This window comes from Tribolium castaneum, chromosome 3 (assembly GCF_031307605.1).
Source record: "Tribolium castaneum strain GA2 chromosome 3, icTriCast1.1, whole genome shotgun sequence".
Taxonomy (NCBI): domain Eukaryota; kingdom Metazoa; phylum Arthropoda; class Insecta; order Coleoptera; family Tenebrionidae; genus Tribolium; species Tribolium castaneum.
The window spans coordinates 16,754,176-16,776,638 of NC_087396.1; the positions used below are offsets into that span (position 1 = coordinate 16,754,176).

The 22,463-nt window shown below is 31.0% G+C and overlaps 1 protein-coding gene across 3 annotated transcripts; it reads right to left on the reverse strand.

The window, feature by feature from the left end:
• Positions 1 to 1,127: 1,127 nt before the first annotated feature.
• On the reverse strand, positions 1,128 to 21,909 carry Akhr (adipokinetic hormone receptor). Of its 3 annotated transcripts, none has more exons than XM_015981559.2 (7): positions 21,886 to 21,909; positions 11,148 to 11,474; positions 7,852 to 8,000; positions 7,698 to 7,803; positions 7,441 to 7,648; positions 6,196 to 6,319; positions 1,128 to 1,482 (listed from the first exon to the last, which is right to left on the reverse strand). In XM_015981559.2, the coding sequence occupies exons 2-7, from the start codon at positions 11,448 to 11,450 to the stop codon at positions 1,236 to 1,238; spliced, it is 1,137 nt and encodes a 378-aa protein (XP_015837045.1). In that variant the 5' UTR covers positions 11,451 to 11,474; positions 21,886 to 21,909; the 3' UTR covers positions 1,128 to 1,235.
• Positions 21,910 to 22,463: the final 554 nt, after the last annotated feature.

Genomic DNA, 22,463 nt, shown 5'->3' on the forward strand with positions numbered 1-22,463 from the left:
GAGACGAGTTTTGCAACTTGGCATGTTTCATTGTTTCAGTCAAATTTAATTTCAATCATAAATCTAATCTGATTGTACTTTGAACGACATTTGTGATCAATGACTCGTTATCGAGCTACTAGGACATCCCATTTCGTGTAAGCTTAGAGCTTTACTATTAAACTGAATTCATTCCGAACAAATATTGCAGCCAAAAAAAATTACAAATAGCCTAAAGTGAGCGAAATGTTGTGGATTTTTCCGATCGCAGTGCTTTGTTGACCACAATTCGAAGTGGAAACTTCCAATTCAGCCCAAAGGCCGACAAAAAATCCGTTAAAATGCGCTAGAACTCAATACAAATAAAAATACGTTTGTTTTTTGTTGCATTTTATCTCCAAAGAAACATTTAATAAATCAAATTTATTCAAAGCAAATAGCTAGAAACATTTTTCCACAAGTTTCTTTACACCCACACCTGTGTTTGGAAGCGACTGAAATGATTTTATCGTGTGTGCCAAATTGGAATGTCAAATTGATATCTTTGATTTAATTTGGAAATTTGGATATAAATCGAGTTATTTCGTAATATGAAATTCCGCCTAATATTAGTTCGGGGACCATAAAATATGGAGGGTGTTACTCTGTCAGGAATATCCTACCGCAGCATGTACGAGCATGCTGATAGATTTAGGAACTTGCTTTTTGTTGCTAGAATATAACTCTCCCGCTAGAGATAAGTTTTTCCAAGATGGACCGACGGCATTTGCGAGATACGATAAAATATTCCGCTTTTAAGTGCTACGGCAATTTTTTGTTTTATTGCTTGATCCTTGTGTAAAAGATACACGTTCCCTAGATGGTACATCTATTTATTTTCAGCGACCACTATCCACTTAATCTCAAACCGAAGTATTAATTATTCATTTCCGATTCAAAAAACATTAGTGAGAGAGATTAAACCGTTCATTTCTGAATGTAAATAAAATTTGTTGACAATAGCAGCTTTAATGAAACTGGCTCACCAGTTTCAAAGCCGTGTCTTGTTTAACCCTTCCGCTCTGTGAAGCGTCTGAATAGTTAAATTTCTTGCAAAGTCCTAATGTATCACTAAAACTAAAGGAAACTGGTAGGAAATGCATTCAGGGCACAAAATCAGAAATATATTTATAAAAACATAGAACAATAACAAGAAAACAATAAACACGTACAACTAAGGATACATAAATGGAAAATATCGAGCAACATAAACATATCTATTCTAAAGTCTTCAGTGATATCTCAAGGGGTGGCAATCGAGAGTCGCCGTTCGGGGTTGGGATGCAGGATGTGTGTTTTATAGTGTTGACTCTAGGGCTCACCTTCCGTCCAGTCCGTCTAGCCCTGATGTTGAAAACCCCATAGACAACCGGGTTCATGCAAGAATTCGTGCAAGCAAAGAGAAACAGCGCCTTTTGTATTCTCTGATCCACGTTTTTTGCCGACTCTCTGTCCAGCCAATACCTGCAAAAAGGTTTTTTCGATGTCATCATTTGTCAAACGTGCCGAGTTGTAAAATGGACTTGTTATTGCTTATTGACAAGAGACTCTCAAGGACTCTCGTTAGACATAATCTCGGAGGACAATGCGTATAAACAAATCTGTCAGGCGGTGCTTGACTGGAAATCATAACTCAAATGCTTCACGTGTGGCTATTGATAAATATTCACTCGATTTCAAGATTTATCGGTGGAAGGATTAGTGCGTGTTAACGGCGAACTAATGGGATCCGATAATAATCAACACAAGATTGCTAAATCAAAAGAAATCACCTGGAGTTTTCATGTTAATTAATTAACTTTAGTTTATTAAATTTCAATACCGAAATTTCAGAAACATAAAATTTATTGAGCCAGTTTTAGCAATTGCATATAAACTCTACAGCATTAATTAATTGTGCTTCTAGTAATTGTTGTGTTTCGCATTTACATTTCTTCTATAATAAAATACTGTATAAAAAATTTAGATTATTTTTAAATTGTGTTAAATAAACTACTGCATGAACCACGGGCATAATTAAATACGAGTAATTAACTAACTACTAATTATTATTACTGTTACGCACCGCCGTATGTAAAAGCAAACCAAACACAGTCATTGAAATAACAGGCACTTGTTCCTCAAACGAATTTATTTAAATCAGTGTTTCCCAACCGGTGGCGGCGGTTCGCGAGGTGTATAAAGGAAGTTTGTCAAAAAAAGTATTGTAATGGAGGAATTTTAATTCGCCAAAGCAAAAGTTTACAAAATAATTAATTTAAATAAACTCATCAAACAAAATTGGCAGCAGCTCATCGTCTCCCTCGGTCAAAAATTGTGTTTGTTCATTGTTTTTGTCTCTAAAAATTTCTTTAGCAAAAATGTTAGGTATATTTTTATGTTAAAAATTCATCAAAATTTGGATTTTATGGATTCCAGATAGACTTCTCTTTGTTGAGCGCATTATTATAGAACACCTGAAGGCAGATATCGTCACCATTTTGTGTCTAGAAAAATAAAACCCAACGCTTATTAATCGGAACAGACATAATATTGTACAATATTATGGGCAAAAATTTTAATGAAAAAGGACGCCTGAAAAAAGTTATTCTTCGAAGGATACAATAATTACATATTATGAAGATTGGCTTCTGATTTATTTCAATTAAAATAGGCTTGAAGTTGAAGCCAGTTCTTCTATAGTCTTGGTTTAAAAATAAAATTGGCACTATTTTCCATTCTTTCGTAAAGTGCGAAGCAATCAGCCACATTCATTTAATTGCTTTCTGTCTCACATAACTATTTTGCATTCTCGTTACTTTCTTGTTAAAAATTGGATGTTGCAGTGTTAAATAATTTGTTTTCACATTTACATCAAAAACTGTTATTGATACAGAATTTGTCCCTGCTTCGGTGTTTTCGTATCTAGATTTTCACATAGGATTTTTTTTTGTTAACACTTAAATGACTTTTTTTTAATAAATCCAGAGCTGGACCTGAGTTCCTTTGCTAAAACTTTGACGAATGAATTTGCTATGGTGCCGAAGTTAAAACTATTTAACATGTTTGTTTAAAACCATCCTTTTCTTTATTTTTACTGCACTCTGTTACTAATTTCAAAGTAAAAAAATAGTAGTTTATTATACAAGTAAAGAAAAGTTGTTTATTATCTGTGAGTGATGGGTGATTATAATACGTTATACACCGAGAAAAGTTTGCTAAATTTTTTTACCGATAGAATAAAAAAAGTCACCAATAGAATAAATAAATCACAAACAAAATAAAAAAATCACCAAATGGCTACTTTATTCTATCGAATTTTTGTTGTATGGCTTTAATTGAAGAAATTTATATAACGCAAAGACAAAAAGAATGGGAAACACTGATCTAAATAACACAATCACAGACGAAAACAAGTGGAAGACTTAATAAAGATATTCGTCGCACAACATTTTACCTTCAACAAAGAATCAAAACTAAATTTGATAATTTGAAATTAATGTGTAATAAGCGTTTCAAAATCGTTCCTCGCGTAACCTATAAAAGAGCAATAACATAGATGAATGGGTGATTAGGTACGGTAACGTATTTTCTATAAAGTTTTGTGAGCTGAGATAAATTAACTCATAAAGTGGAAATATTACTGCAAATGAAGCAAAAACTAATTCTTGAAAAGTGCATAAAATAAGTTTCAAGTTTATTTTATTAAGTTTCAATCGCTGGTAATATATTTAACGAAGAGATAAATTTAAACCGCATTTAAAACATAAACATCAATCAGATAAACACTACCTTAGCAACTAAAGGAACGATAAAGTTTAATTGTACCAGAAACTAGGCCTAAGCTATTTAATAATAGTATATTAAAAAACAAGGTTCATAAGACCAGTCTTAAGACACAAATTCAGTTTCAAAAACGAGTGGCGTTAGCTACGAGTTATTTGAAAGAATGAGTGCTTTAAGGTCTAATGAAACGAGTTTTTATAATTTTTTTTGTAATTTGGCCCCATTTTTGTGACGATTGGTACATTGTTAATGTCTCAATTTTGAATTCTGAATTGATATAAAATTTTCGTCAATAAATGTATTGATCATAATGAATGATAATCTTGCATGAAAGTGGCAAAAATGCGGTCGCGAATTTGCTTCTTCACAACCTACAAATTTTTATAAAATGTTAAATAATGATTATTGTAAGATCTCGCAATCGCACATGATAACGTTACGTTCGTTAATTATTAATGCATCAAAATGGCAGCAAATTACAAAAAATTTTTTATCCAACACTACTGAGTTATCAAAACTTTCTAAAAGTTTAAACAAACAAACCAGCACACTACTGCAAAATAAAACTCATGCTGTCAAGAGAAACGTGTTTTTTACAGTACTATTTATTGTGATATATTTATTTCAAATTTAAAATCCGTTTTACTTTTTGTTAAAGCGATATAGTGAAACTGGTATATGAAATAAACGTTTCTTGGGGCTGTTTAGAGTAATAATATGGCTTTTTATTTGACGTTTGTTTTTACAGAATACTCATTTTTGTTCATTTTGCGTGTAATTTTTGGTATAAATATGTAAAACATGATACAAACACGGCAACAAAGTAAAAGTAATATTGTCTTACTTTAACACGATGTAACATTTTTTTTATTTAAATAGACATACAAAAGTTAAAATTCGAAATTACTGATAAACGCGTAAACATAATCGGAAGAAGCAAAAAATTTGACAAAATCAAATAAACTGTACTAAATTAAATGGCGAATTTAAAGGAAAGAATCCTCCGCGTTCAACCGATTTTTAACGTATATTATCACTTATATTATTTCATATATTCCACGTACAAAATATATGGTTATGAATGATAATAAAATCGTAGCCGCTACTATCGGAAACGACATTTCCGCGAATTTGCGACTGACAATTTCAAGATAAAAGAAAAGCAACTTTATTCTCTAGAGTCTACTACAGGATTAAAAATATTTTACTTTCTCTTTAACTCTCATTCTTGAAATTATATTCAAAGAACACCAATTATTTCCAGTTTTCAGAATTTTTATAAATTAAATAGAGCTCTCTCTGCATTTTAAAAGACTTTCTCCTATGCAGCCCGAATAGAAGAATGTATCTTTTAAATAAGTTTAGAAAATGTTATTTAAAGCGGCTGATAAAAATGGCTGAAAATCTAAGCTATTTAGCGTGGTGTTCTTTTCTTTTAGTTTTATCAGCGTCCTAATAATTAAAATTTGGTTGTCATGTTTGGAAACTGTTAAATCAAAATTTATGTAAGATTTTGCCATCATCTCTTTCTTTCTTTTATTTAGAACTGTGAACACTATGACCTATCTTACCAGGTAAGGCAAAAAAGAATTGGAAAGCGCGGAACAAAAGTCGGATTCTTTTTCTTTTGAGTTTTATCTTATTACAGTGAAAAGTTTAAAAGTTAACTTTTAGTGAAGTTGATTAATTAAGGTTGATGCAATTTTTAAGAATTTTCATATTTCTGTGCTACGAGTATTCTTTCGTTTTAAAAATGTAAGAGAGTGAGTGGTTGTTAGTTATTTAATTTAATAGACTCGTAAAAACCTCGAAGCAAATCGCAGTTAAAGAGAGAACGTCTTGTTTTGTTTTTTTATAATAATAATTATTGTTCAGTAAGAATTGCACCCAATTTATTTTAATAAGAAAATATAACAATATTGATTGTATATGAAACAAAATTTAATGCTCTTTCTGCTTCTTAGGAGGAGATAAGTAACAAAAATCGCAAACATGATAAATTTCGTTTGAAAAACTTTTCATTAAATGATTATTCAAACAACTGGAATAAAAATAATGCGTATATAAATTTTAATTAAGTGTAACAGTAACCTTTTCTATAAAATATCGTATAAACCAAAAGAAATATACATACTTTAATGAAGCGACGAAAACAGATGTAATTAAATATACTTTTTATAAAGTTTTCAATTTGTGTTATAATTTTGATGCGCGAAGTAATTAATTAAAACGTCGATACTGAACTTTTATTTAAAACATTTACACGTCTGAGTAATCTGATTTATAAAAAGCTATTACGCTCAGCTAGTGTTAATATAATGGATACCTAAATCTTTCTTATCTATTGCACCTAAAGCGTTGATGCGAGAAAACACTTTTTTCCTCTACTAAACAAAAATTGCGATTACTTACCATATACACATGACGTAGTAAGGAGTCCAACAGACGAAAAAAACCAGGACAATAATAATGGTCATTTTCAAAGTACGCACTTTAGCTTTCCCTAAGAACGCCAGGCTCGATCTTGTAACGCTGTCTGTAAAAAAAGAAATCTTGATAAAACTTGATCCCAGACTTTGAGAAAGTTTCTGTCTCATATTCCCACTTGAAATTACGTCCGTGACTTGTTTGATGTCTAATTGCACACCCACATCTACTTCAAAAGACAGCTTAACCCGAAGTTTTTAATTTCACAGCAAGTTAACAATTTTTGGGACGCCGGAAAAAATTGAACACAACCATTCATCATTATTGATTGGTTTTAAAAGTACTCAAAGTGTGAGGAATGCGGTAACAAATGTTTTAGTTACCGGAGTGTATTCCATTTATTTAGGTGTTTGTCGAGAGAGATATCAATCAAAGCTCGTTCCCTTTGAAGAGACATTCTAAGCTTGACAAATTATGACAATAGCACATTTAAACGTGAAGATAAACTGCCGGCGTGACGGTAAAAGCGTTTAAGTGGACGAAAAATGTTGCTTATGTTCAAGCAAATTAAAATTTCTGAATTAAAAGCAAAAAGACTTGTACTGCACTTACAAACATTAAACTTGTTCTACCTAATGTATTCTGTAATTATTTGAAAGGTTGTTCGAATTAACACCGGTTAATACCATAATTCTAGGAATTTTATTGATTATTGCTAAAACAACATCGATTAACGACCTTCAAATTTTAGCTGTTTTATTACTGAATAAGCCCCATTGTAGGTTAATTATATTCAAGTTTATTTATTAACTTCATAAGCATTCATAAAAATGGTGGATGCGCCGGGATCATCATTACACCCACCACATATTTTGATTTCAAAGGCTTTGAATATAGCATGTACTGCATGTATTTAGTTGTAATTAAAAAGAATATATTTGCGAAATGGTGGATGTCAGCTTAAAGCAGCAAAGCTTTTTGTAAAACTAGTTTTTTCATTTCGTGTTTTATAACATTAATTTTACAGGAGAGTAATAAAAAAAATAATGAATCAATTAAAAATTATAAATCCAGACATAAGAAAGCTGCTGGTAGAGGTTTGTTAGAGAAAAATTTGGTTTGTAATTTTTAGATTCTAAGTAGTTTTTGTGGCTGTTTGTGTGTTTGTGACACCACATCTTACACCATTCAAAATTGCAAAAAACTTGAAATTCAACTTAATTCGCTCACCGCCGTAAGGATTGCGCGTCCTGCGTCGTATTTCCAGAAGTATCGATGCGTAGGAAAATATTATCACCGCCAAGGGCAAGGCGTACATCATCACCATCCCGAATAACAGATAGGTCAACTCGTGTGCGTAGGTGGGAAACACATTATAAGTGACACATTGCTGATACCAAGTTATGTTCGGGTGCGATTCGACATGGAAAACCACCATCTGAAAAACGAGCCGTTTTGTCTCCACGTAAGCGATAGGCGACACTTACTTGTGGAATGCTGCAGAGGGTGGCTCCGAGCCAAGCGCCCAACAGCATGAATTTGTCTCTGCGGTCGAGGGCGCGAAGGTATAGCGGCTTAAGCACTGCGTAAAATCTGCAAAAAGGGGGTTAGCTGGGACGTGGGGGTGTATCGAAGTATCACCTGTCGACACTGATGCAGACGAGGATAAAGCTGGATAAGTACAGGCCGAACATTCGGAAGAACATCATTATTCTGCACATTGCATCGCCTGCATACCAGGACACAGTCGAGGCCCAGCCGATTTCCAATGGCATCATCAGGAATGTGACCTGAAAGAGAATTAGTTTCGAGATTGGATGACAATGAAAAAAGAGAGAAGAGAATTAAACTCACACTGGTTTACAAAAATACGTATTTTTACTTTACGTTTCATATTTAACAGAGAACTTTATTACAAAACTTGAAACACACAGTACCTATACAAACACGTAAATGTGTGTAGTCTTTTTAGATCTACATCATAACTACATCTACATCATCAAATAATTCTCATTTCAGTTTTCCAAGACACCAACTGTATTGAATTCTAAATTTATTAGCGAGGAAATAATTTAAAAGAGTTTCAAATTTTTATTTGCATTCACATATCAATGAGCATAAATAGTACAGTGAAGATTTTATTTTACTGAACATTGGCGTTTCTATGGAACTGTTTGCAATGCACTGACATGGATTTTCTAAAACTAAACTGAACATAGGCTAATTAATTAATAGTATCATGTGTGTTATGTAATGGTCAGTGAAATAAAATCTTTACATATAATAGTAATTATATGATTTTTTTAAAACTGAACATCGGATTTAATAGTTATGTACATGAGTAGTGCTATGTTCAGTAAAATGAAAACCTCAGTGTAAGCTACTTAATCCACTCATTTTGCAAGTGATATGAACTTCATTACCGGACGCATTTTCATTACTGCGCGCGCTTTTATAACCATGCCCCATTTTTTAATAGCAACAAAATTATCAAAATTTATTAAACGCTACAAGAACAAAATTAATACTACTTGAGTAACTATTGCAACTTAACTCAGCCATTACAAATTAAATGGAACCAGGACCCATATTTTTTAAATAATTTTTGGAACTAATGAATATGCAAGGATACAACAAAAACTCTCGTAGTATGTACTCCTTATCATTAATGTGCATCGAAGTATGCGTTGAAAGGGAACATTTGGTGGCAACCATGCGAAAATTCAAGCTCCGAATTCTATTCTTGCTACCAAACTTTTTTGGTTCTTTTTGGCGGCCGTAGATAAAACATTGTACGATTGTATTATTAAGAAAGCTATGCGTTTGTTAATACGTGTAGTAATAAAAAAGAACATTAAAACACAACTGCAGTTTTAAAAACAGATTCATAAAATCAAATGTGCTTACCTAGACAAAAATGTTCCTTTTGTTATAAAATCCAGCATTGGTGTTGAAGATTATTATTGTTGCTCGCAATTTATACAAATACAAGTACAAATTTCAAAATTTCTTTTTTACAGAAAATGTATCATTAAAATTCTAAAACTAGATAAATGTACAAAGATACGTGTTTTTGCAGATGACACACAGTTGCAAATCATTCCCATGCTGCTTCTGTTGCTATGAGTTAGAGTCTATAATTTTTTGCTAATTCTGCGCGTAAAATAAATTTAAAATTACATTCTGATAAATTTAAAGTTGTACTCTGTTTGCGAATAAACGTACCACCTACATCAGTGGTTTTGGTTTGTAAATTATGGATTTATTATTTACTATTCTTGCTTAGACAATGTAAACAAATATTTTCTGCAAAAAATTCAAAATAAATACATAAATATTTTTGGTTGAAGAAGCACGATCAATCGATCAAGTATCAGAAAATGTTGAATATTAAAATATTAAAGGGATGGTTACAAATTGATAAGCTTTTTTATGTCATTTGTGTGTATTTATTTTTCGCTAATTCTTAACATCGACACCTCTCTACTTAAAGAATAAGTTTCATTATAGAAAAAGCATTTTCATTGTCAAAACCAACCTTCGTAATTTAAATGATTTGTTCACAGTTTCGTACCGTATTGTATCAATGATCATTAACATGTAACGTAATTGGAACATACAGGTGCTCAAAAAAGTTAGGCGCATCAAGTTAGTGGTACATTGTTGAGAAGCATCTGTAGGTTACGAGAAAAATCTTGAAAAAATTTCTATATTCAAATTTTAACAAATCTAGAGCTAACAAATTATTTTGTTGACTTCTTTAGTTTTTATTATTTTTTAATGTTCTTATGTTTTACACTTAGTAATTGCTTTCTAACACAATAATGAATAGTTATTTTATCTTACAGGTGCAGTTTTTTACCTACATTATACTATTGTTTTCGGTAAGAGAAATCAAATTTTTCTCACAAGAGAGATGAATTAATTATTTATCAATAACTTTAATACAAAGATTTTTTTTACTATTTTTACCTGTATACGTACTATGTAAGCATTTCTCTACAATAAACTATTGAGGTTGTGTGCCAGTTTTTGAGCATCAGTATAACAACTACATCCAAGTTTTTAACATCGTTCAACTGAATTGCTGACTGTTGTTGAAAATAGGTGCTAACGAATTTTTTTATTTCTTGTTTCTTTAGACTGTTGAAAGTGTGGGAGTGGTTTTTCTTTTTAGTTTTTAGTTCTTAAGTAATTAGTTTTTAGTTCTTAAGTAATTTCTAAATATATTTTTGTTTCTATACCATTGTCAAAAAAGCGTCATTAATTTAATCCGCAATTTAATGCGTAATTGCATGACCAAATTGAACCAATTTGGTTGGTTTTAACTTTTAACAACGTTTTAAATTTTAATAGAGGATTTTATAAACATTTATAAACTCTAAATATAAGATCAACTCTAAATAAAGATCAGTTATTGGATCGAAAAATCATTTGATGTGTTGAATTTTAGATGAACTAATTATTATATGATTTTATTCCACTATCTATCAGATTTCAGAACTCAGTATTGATTTACACGCTTTGTAGCATATGGATGGTTCAGGTGCTAATCAAAGTAAGTCAAATAACAAAAACATTAGATAATCAATCATTTTTAAAATTTAGTTTATAAAAATATAGCAAAACATGCAAAAACAGAATCATTATTTAAAGTCTTTGACTGATTGGGTCTCGAAAAATTTAACAATGGTAGAGACTTCTGAACTACAAAAACGAAAGTGCATTTATAAAATTTCACTCCAGCATCTCTTGCAGATGGTGTATAAATCCCTAACTGGATTTTAATAATAAAATAAAATTTCATAAGGCATAACTATAAAAATATCAATTTTTAGTTACGTAAATATATTTTAGATATTTTGCTTTAATCCCTAACCTTAATAAATAATGAGGTACAAATATTAAAAATGTTTAAAGAAGCAACAAATACAAACCAATAAATCTGCGATGGCAAGATGCATCAACATCGTGTTTATTCTTGAAGGAGTCTTCCTACGCCTTTTCACTATTAACACTAACACAGTCGTATTCGCAATGGCGGAAAACACCATCAAAATACTGTACACTATGATGGACAATTGGTGGCCTTCATTAAACCGCATACTTATAGGTAATTTGTGTTCTGTCGCATTGTCCAGAGAAGTTTTGGACCAATCTAACAAGTTCCTGTGGTCCTGCACAGTTTCACTAGCACTCATTGGGTCCTTCATTTTCCAAAGAGTCTCACTAAAGTTCATCACTACAAATAACTTGGAAACAACCTGGAACAAAAAGAATACTTTATTTAGTCTCATTTCAAACAAAGTAAAAATGCAATGTCTCATGAAATTACTCAAAGCTTTCATTTATTTGATGTTAACACAAAATGATACGAGATTCATTGTTTCAGTTTTATGTCTATTAAAATGTTATCATTGAGTTTTCGGTGTAATATCAAACCACAAAGCCATGATACACCAACAGAGTAACTAAAACCGCAAATTTATGATAGAAAATTATTAACACGGCAAGATTCCCCTTGATGTAGATGAAATTATCTTTAAATAATTTTGTTACTTCTCGTTTAATCATCCTTTGTGTAGTACGTATTCGTATAATTACTGAAAGAAAGTTTTGTTTTATTATTCGTTATCAAGTGTTGAATTCTATTTTGTTTAAATGGGGAAAGTAAACAAGATTAACATTATGTTAAACAAATATTAATAAAATTTTGGTCAATTGTACAAGTGTTTTTTGTGTTTGTGGTTAGAGTAAACAAATAACAAAACAATTAATTTTCTCATTTTCAAAAGCTCGGTTCTGTTTATCTCGCATCATTTGATTCGGGAAATGTGCGTTGTTTTAATAACAAAAATTCCATTAAATTTTGCTCGATTTTGATGAAATGATTTGACATAATCCATTTAGTTAAGACAGACGTGACAACACGTGCCTTGTCGGGTTTAATTAAGATAATTGTCGAATTTGTTCCACATACTGATCATAATTTATCTCACTGTCTTCCACACAGATGTACTAAGAGTGTAAGATTTAATAAAATTGCCTCATAAAAATATCGTATTTTACCTTGAGATGAGTTATCTTATTTGTTGTAATTAATATTAAAATATCAAGCAGTCTGGCAAGATTTTATTTCGAAGAAATTGAGCAATAACATTATTAAAATCATTAATTTGATCAAAACACATTTTTTCTCCGAGAGATAAGTCCGGGAAAATCGTTTCGACCTAATTAATTTTATCAAAACTCATTTGTATCTCTCATGAGAAGGCTTTCAAGTGAGCTGTAAACAAATCAGGAACATAAAAATCAACGTATTGCAGCTGCATCATCTTTTGATCTCTGTCCACTTGTGAAATGTAATACGCTGGGTAATACGTTAGGAATTGCTTTTGAAAGTGGTTATATCCTGATGTAGGTACATTATTATCATTTCTGTTACATATTTCCTGAAAAAGGATTTCTCTTTTGAAGTACGTGCAATAAGATACTCATAAAGGGGTACGAAATTAAACAACTGCCACAAAAAGATTCTCCGGTTAGAAGAAATGAAATTTTCTAAACAAAACTGCATTATTTGTAATAGGTATCAAAATCTAATATTTTAATTTTTTAAAGTGTTATACGATTTGTTCTATCCGTTTTTTAACTGTAACATTTGCATGCATCAACAATCTGAATTGACTGAATTTATCAGATCCACAAAGTATAAAGGATTTTGTTTGAATCGAATGGCAAATGCTCTGTGCCCCATAAATATTTTACTCAGTTTTCAATGCATACTTCTATTTTTAATAGACACTTCCATCATTTTCGAATTTTTTTATTTCAATTGATAAATAATATATAAAACATTAGTTTTAGAAATCTATACATAATATTTAAAATAGGAACTAAAAAGTAAAAAATAACGTGATGCTATCACAGGAGAATACGTTTGCTTACAGCAGGTTAGGCTTCTAAAATTTATAAAAGTTTGAGAGTGGTCAGAACAAAATAATTCTGTAATGCTGTAGTGTTATGTTATAAACTCCCAAAGCTTTTATAAATTTTAGAGCCGGTTTACAGAAAATTTTAATTGCAATTAAATATTAATCGCGATTAACTTGACATTTGTCAATGCATTTTAAATGGAAACTTAATTCGAATTAGTTTAATTTTGAATTAAATCTTAATTTCGCTTTCTGTAAACCGGCCCTTAGAATCGTAACCTCAAAAGCGAAAACGTTATTTTTTACATTATTAATATTTTAAATAGGAGTTTAATAAACACTGTTTAATAAACATTAATTAAAAAAAGAAGTTTCAAAGACCTGTCCTGAACACAAATTCAACTTTCAAAAACGTGTGATGTTTAAAAAGGTCTTATGAACCAGTTTTTTTACATTTTTTTTTTGTAACTTAACCCCTTTTTGACGTTTTTAAACAAAAAGTTGTATTTTAATTGATTTAGGGATTTTTCTGATTGGAAAAGCCTTAATTTTGAAAATAAAAAATAGATCTAAAATTTTTACGAGAATGGATGATCACCTCCTGAAATCCGAAAAATTTCGAAAAATATAGTCACGTATTTCCCCAACTAAAAATTTTCGTAAAATGTTCGGTCAAAAAATGATTTCATTAAGACATCGCTTATGATGGCCATGTTTTTAAAAATCTAATATCAATAAAAGTGCATTAATAATAATTTATTGATTGTTATACGAAATACAGTCAGTGGCTTAATTGTCTTAAAAACAGTTGATTTTACACAAGTTGTGTCTCAAGTAATTGAATGACAATTAAACAACTATTTAAAATTGTAAAGAACTTTTGGAAATTTCGAAAAGTTTGCAAGCCAGCTGTAACCAGAGATTTTAGTTAATTGGTTGCAAAATTCTTTAGGTAGAAACCCGATAACAGTAGAGTGCCGTAAAGTAAAGTAATTTGTTCTGAATAATTAACACAACTATTTTGTTTGAACATTTAAATACTTTATTTCTAGAAAAGGTATTTAGCAAATCACGGATAAATGCAAGCGACGTTAGAAAATAAAGCAAAGCTATTAAGGAGCACTATAAAAAGTCGTATCTTCACTTTACGTCTTGCAGTCTTATTTCGAGCAAAAGAAATAAAAGAACATTGACTTGAATCAGCTTGTTTACTACCGAAGCACCACAGGGAGGTGTTTTAGTAACAGAGAAATGAATTTTTACTTTCAGCAATAAAATCTCAGTTTCTCGTTCCTAATGAAAGAAATTAATCATCCAAGACTCAATCTTCATACTTTTGTTAATTATGTAAAAAATATCCGCGTTGGTTAGGCGACGCGAATGGAAAAATAACAGGCAAGGATTAAATCGAGCAGCTCCTGCTAATACTTCAAAAGCAATTTGTGAGCACCTACTTGGTGTAAAAATTTATAAATAAAGAAAATACGCAAGAAATTTAATGAATTTCTCAACTTATCATTTTGCTGCAGGTTTTGTTGAATTTATTTAGAATTTAAAAAGCAACATTCGTCAACAGCAGGCTGTCGGCTACAAACAGTATAAACCTGTCACGTTTAAGAACTATTTAAAAATAAAATCTCAAGTTATTTACTGCTTTTTAGAATAAGTGACACGCAAAGTCTGTGAGTTTGAAAATCTATTTTCTTTTACTGTGAACTTCCACTTTAAAATCTCGTTAAGCCTGATGATAATTTTGTTTTAGAAATTATAGTGGTATTCAAAAATATTGAAATATTGTTTATTTTCATATCTGATAATTAAATACAGCACACCAGAGCCTCTATATTTTATTTATTTATTAATGAAATGTATTTTGAACCGCTACCAGCAGGACAGGCAAAATATTGAAAATTACTTGTTTTCAACCACTGTATATGTAATTACATTAAAGTCATAAAACTGTGGTTCTAACAGCAGAATAAAACTGTAATTAGGCCGATTCATTTTCAAATAAAGTTTTTATCATCAAATTTTTAGGTATTTTCAAAAAACGACACAAATGCGTCTCTATGTAAAAGTTACAATTCTGCACAAGACTAGCATTAGCATTAAATAACATTACAAAATGTTTTACTTAGGAGATAATTTTGCTATGTGTATTCTGTACAGTGTACATAATTCCGTTGAAAATTACCAATACAATTGACAATAACAAGTAACACTAATTTGGTGTGTAGTTGATAAATATTTATTTGTTGGAATTCAATGAAAGCATAATAGTTTTAAAAGGATAATTAGTGACGTCGTACGCCAGCTAAATTATTATTGTTAGAAGCAGAATTAGAGTCTAGAGTTTTGGGTTTAACTTAATCGTACTTAAAATACAGGCGATGTCATTATCTTTGAATGTTTCAACATCAAAATATTTCCTTTACGAAATTTAAGCCACATTTTGTTCACTTAGAAAGATCAAAGACAAAGTCAAACTTTGATTGTCTCTCTTCAAAAAATACAGACTTTGTATTATGAAAAAATCCAACCTATGAATAAAATCAAATGATTTGAAATAATGAGCTTAAGGAATTAATATCTTTCCTAAAAATGTATTTTAAAATGGGAAACTAATTGATCATTAGGTAATTACACAGAATCCTTGTTAATTTTTTGCTAAATACCGGGAATTTTGAGCTTTCATATGCGAGCTTTGCGGATTTTATAACGTTAATTACTAACACAAGTGCATGGTAATCAGTTGAAAAAATTCAGAGATGATTACCGTTGATAAGGTATTGTGCTCCGTATCGATTGTTTAACCTTGTGCTCCGGTTAGTTTCCTGGCACAACGAGCTTAAATTGTAAAATCCGGCATTTGTGCAAACATAAAACTAAAATCTCGTCGCAACGTCACCACTTCGGATTTAACTTGAAAAGATTCATTTAGATGCTAATTCCGAAAATGCATCAATTATTTGTTCTCTTGAAAAGTGAAAAAATTGAATTCACTTTTTTCACATCACTAACATTAATCTTTATAATTGGAAATAAAACAGGCCATCCTTCAACGTCATGTGAGCTCTATATTGTGATCTTCTTTTCAAGAATGAATGGATTATGAAAATATGGATGAACTCTTAAAAAATAAACGTCAGATGCACAAAATTGCCAAAATAAATCGGCTATTGATTTACATAGCTGTCATCAATTCATCACTTTAGCTGCTATAATGCGAAATATAATATTCACGCCATACCGTTTTACTGAAAGAGATAAATCGATAAAACTAATTTTGTTTTAAAGTGATGGTCTTTTAGCAACGTTTGTTAATACAACCCAGCGATTTTATTTTCATTGGAAAGTTAAAAACGCGCGATAATTGGTAAAAAAAAGCCTTGCGAAATTCTTTTTGTTTAGATTCATAGAGAAAAAAGCAAGTAAAAACTGTAATTAAAACTTGGGTGGCGTAATTGATTTTTTTGTGTTTTTTTCCTGAACCAATAGAGCTGTAGTATCAAAAGTCAAGACGCATTTTTACAAATTTAGTGGTGTAATTTAATAAAATAAGTAATTAAATACAAACCAAAATTGTAATTCCATTTTAGTGTGCATGCAAACAAGTGCTTTTCGTCGAAAACTTGCAAAACAACAAGTCCTTGCTCACAATATGCAGATTGTGTTGACAAAGACCAAACGAGTGGTATTTATTGGAAACACAGCAACAAATCTGGAATTCTAATCCTGGTGTAATGCAAGAGATTCAACGAAACGTCCAAATAACCAAATCCCAGTGCACGTAATTATAGAAGACGAAATCGTGAGATGAAATATTCATCTCTCTGGTAATCCGATTCTTTTCGAGCCGGACCCAGATGACACAACTTGACCGTTTAAGACTTAACTTATGCCCCATATGTGCGAATGCCAGGGGTGGATTTGTGTGCAATAATATTTCCCCAAGAAGGGCTTTGTGGGGTCACTAGAAAAATCGTTTTAAAGGGGTGACTAATGCGGCGCAATTCTTCTCTTTTTAAACGAAATTAAAATTCTACTATTGTGAAACGCTGAAAAAGATGTAATCGCGTTTCTTAAAACCCTTCGTTTGTGCGCTTACAAAATTAATCTCGTAAATTGTGGGAAAAAGCGCATTTGTGGCGAATATATCGGCACATGTCGAGGCAAAATTGAGACAATTTGCAATTACTTCAGCGATGGTAGATGGATAATAAAATCTTGAAAACATTTCGGAAACGGTTGCGAAAAAATGTAATTACAAGATCAAAAAGATGTGTGTTTTTTATACAAGATGTGGCCTCATGAGAATATCATAAAGTGGGAAGCTTTCAGTGTAAATACACTTCAGCTTAGAAATTTTAATAAAATGAAAATCCCGACAAGTTTCATTACAGGAGTTTTGTAGGAATTGCAGGCAGGTTTGTAATTTGGGTTTAAATCGTCGTTTAGAATGGCAACGTTTTACTGTGGAATCTTTTATTAATCCAATAATCGAGTAGTTTATTCTGACAATCAGAATGCAATTAAAACAAGAAAACTAATTTCAGGTCATCGTCAGTCACTACACCAACAATATTTGTACTATATGATGTATCAAAAAAATAATTTTACGGCTGGTTTTCATTCTTTGTTTTTAATTAAAGTTTTATGTAGCCTTTTAGGGAGAGACCTTCTAAATACGTGGCTTTAAAATTGTTAAATAAAAACTCGTTTGCTTTTTTTGTTTCAAAACAAATTTCTGCTTTCAGTATAAAATATGTAAAAAATATCTTCAAGCAGCGCGTTTGTGTTATATTTATATTTGTGTGAATAAAACAACATAAAAGTCATTTTTTTCCTAAATCATGTTTACGCGGTAGAGCTACCTTGTTTACTTTCATCAAAAATATTTCCCTAATATTATTTTAATAACAAGTTTCAAAAAATGTCAGTTTTAGTTTTGATATTTATTTCTTCTTGACATATTTAGTTAACTTCTCAATTATTTGTTTATCGCGTTCAGTTTTGAATTTTTCACAACATTCTTTCTGCAACTACAATTTATATTATATTTATTTATCAAAATAATGTACTTTATAAAACAAGTTAATGGTTTACGCTTTTGCCTGATAAAACTGGATTTATTTCCAAACATTTTTCATTCCGATTCCGGTTGATATTACATTTTGCGCGTAACATTTTTTTTCGTTTTTCGTATCCAACTTACCGCAGACGTAACAAGTTCTCACAGTAGAATCAATTGAGACAATATTAAATTAGGTCACATATATAACAGCGAGATATCATTAGAAACACATGCCCAATCCCGAGTTTATGATCATCGCAGCGCGCGTTTTCAACTGTTGGACGTCGGGACGCTTATCACGACGCTCGCAAAATCATCACTGAAAATCATAGAGACGCTTGCGCAATTATTGGAAAAAAATCATTTCTTATCTCTCGCAATGATGATTTTTTACGTGTTTACAAGTCTCGAATGTCTCATTAGTAAATAATTATTTTATTTTGACGGTTAAACGGAACTGATAAGCAAGATTAAAATATTTCGATGCACCCACTATTTTATCCAATTTGTGTGTTGCCATTTCAAAACCAATTTAGTTTCGTAGTTGTGATGCAGGTAAATAAATAATCGCGTAAATTATTTTAAAGAAAAACACTGGTAAAGCCTGTAAATATTTGAAAGTCTAAAATTAGCAGTTGGAAAATTGGTGGATGCGCCGGGTAAACACGCAGTAATTTGTTTCTAGTTGGTTTAGTTTTAGACCAAGACAGACATAACTTGGTATGAAACTACTCTCAAAGGAAGCTATGTGTTATCAAAACCAAATATCTCAAATGATATGCTGGGAAATTATCTCACTCTTGCACGTTTAAATAACGGAAACCCTAGTTATCCGGTCCTATTTCTGTACAGCTGACTTTGTAATAAATTGTCAATTATCTCCGAAACGGATGCTTAATCAAATTCCAACGATTATTAAATTTTTTCAGTGTCGTTACCAGATGTTACACCTTTTTATGTTTTTGACATGGATTACAGTTGCATGTTTAATCAATAGTAACATTTGTGACGGCATAACCACATTTAGTAAAGTAGCTGTAACACTAATTAACGTAGTAAATGAGAATAAGAAAGTAATTTAGCTTGTTCTAGCTCATAAGATCGCATCAATAATTCCCGATGAAAAAAAAAACATCGTAAATAAGCTGGTGATAAATCAATAAACCTCTATTAACTTTTTTGAATATAGTGAGAGAAGAACAATTTTGCACAAATTAACAATTTTAGTTATGGTGTTAATAACTCTCTAATCGATATAAATTGAAACTATAAATAAAATTCCAAAACGAAATTGTTTAGCATAGAAGTTGGCACGCATTCCATTCGCAATTTTCTGTTTTAGTTTGCAAAAACAATTGGCATTTTTCAAACTAATTGAAGCTTTATTTGTATGCCGGTCTCATTTTTTGCGCAAAAAAATTACAGGCTATCCTATTAATCCATTGTGTTTTCCTGCCACGGCTGTGATAAGTGAGAACAGCTGTTTCTCAATGAAAAAGGCATTCCTTTGTTTAAGAGGTCAATAAAAGCTGGTTTCGCTGAGATTAGGTAACGTTATACAACACACCTGACTTGGATTGATTGACGATTTTCTTTCCAATATGTATTTGATTAAAAAACAAAACCTTATTGAGTAATTCTTTATAAAGTTTAGTGGCAACAGTTTGATTTTATGTTGTTTTGTAAAAAAAATTGTTGGCAACAAGTGATTATCTCCATTAATTCTGGAATAAATAAATATGATATAGTGAACTTAAATAAAAACTGAAACAAATCCCAATTCATTTCACTCGAACTAATTTGGAATAAAATTATTGCGCGATAAATTATTATAGTTGAAATTGAACAGTAATGACTTGATGTGCGATTAATACACCTGAAATAAATGTCATGTTTTAAACGCGGATTGTTATTTACTTACAGGTGGTTGTCTACAACAATAGCAATAACCGTGGTTTATGAGTTGAGTGTCTCATATAAAATGCCTTTTGATAAACTTCCACTAAACCTCGGATATTATTTTCTAAATATGGCTCTTCAAAGTTCGGAAAAACGAAGAGTAACTTTATGAGGATAAAATGTTACAGTAAAAATTTTCATTTTTCACAAAAGTGGGCATTTCATAATTAACTCCGATGTAGTAACCTTTTTTTCACCAATTAACTCTCTTATTATTTTTTATTAAATTGGTGATTATAGCCCTTTGAACTCCTCGTCGCTAGAATATAGAAAAAGTAAATAGAGTTATTCTCCGTAACGATACTTTTAATATTGTTGAGCTTTAAGCTCATTTGGAATCAATTCCATTATAATGACATCGCGTTGGAAAAAGTCACGCACACATTGCCTTCATTTCCGGCTTATATTAAATCTCTTCTTATCCGAAATTTGAAATTAAATTATTATTGCTAAAATGTGTTATAAAAAAAATGGAACACGAGTTGTAAACAAATCATTATTCGTATCTAAGGAAAGTTAAACTGTTATCTTCAATAATTGCTGACTTGTGGTGACCTACGATTTTAAAAAATCGTTTCCATTGTTATTATATCTGTTTTATCGGCGCGATTTTTAAATAATTTGCCAAATGACATAACATTAAAATACAGTGTTGTCTTCTAATCTTGTGTTCATTATTTTGTCTCGTTAAAATAAATTAACGCGATCGTGTTACAAAATTTTTCTCGGAACAAGGTAAAAATAATGAAAAATCTTATATAATTAAAATTTGGAATAAACAAATCTTATCATTAAAATTTTATACAACAAATCATTAATAATAATTTCATTTATCTTTATTAGTCGAGGTTAGAGTTACAAACATGACTGAATAATAATTTTAGTCATTAAACTTCTTTATTTTGTTAATCAGTTGGAAAGTAATAAACAAGTTATCTAAAGCACCCACGCTGATCATACAATATTCAGCTGAAATTTAATGAATCTGTAAAGATAATAAGACGCAAATTTTGCAAAATTTTAGACGCTCTAAATAAACAAACTGTTTCCCTCAAATTAGTGATCTGAGTGATGAAACTGTAGCAAAATCCAAGTGTTTTGTTTGCAACAAAATATTTCAGCCTGACTGTTTTTCTCGTCAATTCAAAATCTTCTTTGACTGAGGTTATCAATGATTCACATCTCGGAATTGTTTACAGCATGCAAAAAACGTGTTCGCACTTATCCATAAACAAATTTGGTTAAATTTCAATTTCAAATCGGCTTCATATCGGTTCGTTTAAATTGACCCAATATATTTCCCAAAACCAACTTAATTAGTTTAAACAGCACACTTTTGGTAAACAAGATCACGCAAACATTCAGTATTTGTGATGCAAATAGCCCTTACCTTGCCCTAACTTCCCAAACTCTCAAAGTCGCTAAAAATATTCCATCGGAACAAATCATTTCACCAACGACCAAACATCACAAAAGCCACAAAACTTGCTGGAAAGATGATCATTCACAGACTGATCACTAACATGCGAGGTATCAGTTGACCCTAAAGGTCACAGTCGGCCTTCGGCGGGCTACAGTTTCAGTTTTTTTTAATATCTACTGCAAATGGAATTTGATCGTTTGTGCGCTAAGTACACGAGAATTCATTACGGATGTGCCTATTTGAGGACGTAATGGAATGAAAGAGGGTCACAGGCAGATACTTACATTATCTAAGGGCTTGAGAATATGTCAACAGAAAAACGTACAGGAAATTTAACAAGATTTAATGTGAAGTTGTGTCGCACAGACAAAAATAGAAACACGGAGCTGCTTGTGTGTAAGAGTTGAAGACTTTTTATGACTAAATTATACTGTTTATTTATTGTTGCACATGTATATTTTTAACAAAATGCAGTAGAAATTGAAAAAAGGTCTGGATTGGCCTTTACAAATCATTCGTTTACCGCACTGCTCTTGTATACAAAGGTTGGATGTGTTTTTCACAAAAAAATTTAAATAACAACACAAAGTAACAAATAATATCAGTTTGTGAAAACATTCCTTTTATGAAAGAGCTTCCATCACAATATAAATTGAGGATTAAAATGCGACGGATGTATTTTAAAATAGTACTAGTACATATACCTGCAACGATTTGCCGATTTTTTTTATTATCAACCTTAAAATGCTAAGAAACGGAATTTTACATGTCCAAAAATAACATCATTCGGCAAGAGTTTACTTATTACCTTTGAACTATTTTTTAGTTTTTTTCTCTTTAAAACCTTACATTCTTAATAATG

Excerpts from the sequence above, each read along its gene's own strand:
- Akhr (XM_015981559.2), bottom strand. The coding sequence starts at position 11,450 with ATGAACTTTAGTGAGACTCTTTGGAAAATGAAGGACCCAATGAGTGCT. Across the intron at positions 7,649-7,697 it reads CCCTCTGCAGCATTCCACAA|ATGGTGGTTTTCCATGTCGA; the intron begins GTAAGTGTCGCC and ends CTCGTTTTTCAG. Across the intron at positions 1,483-6,195 it reads TACTACGTCATGTGTATATG|GTATTGGCTGGACAGAGAGT; the intron begins GTAAGTAATCGC and ends ACCTTTTTGCAG.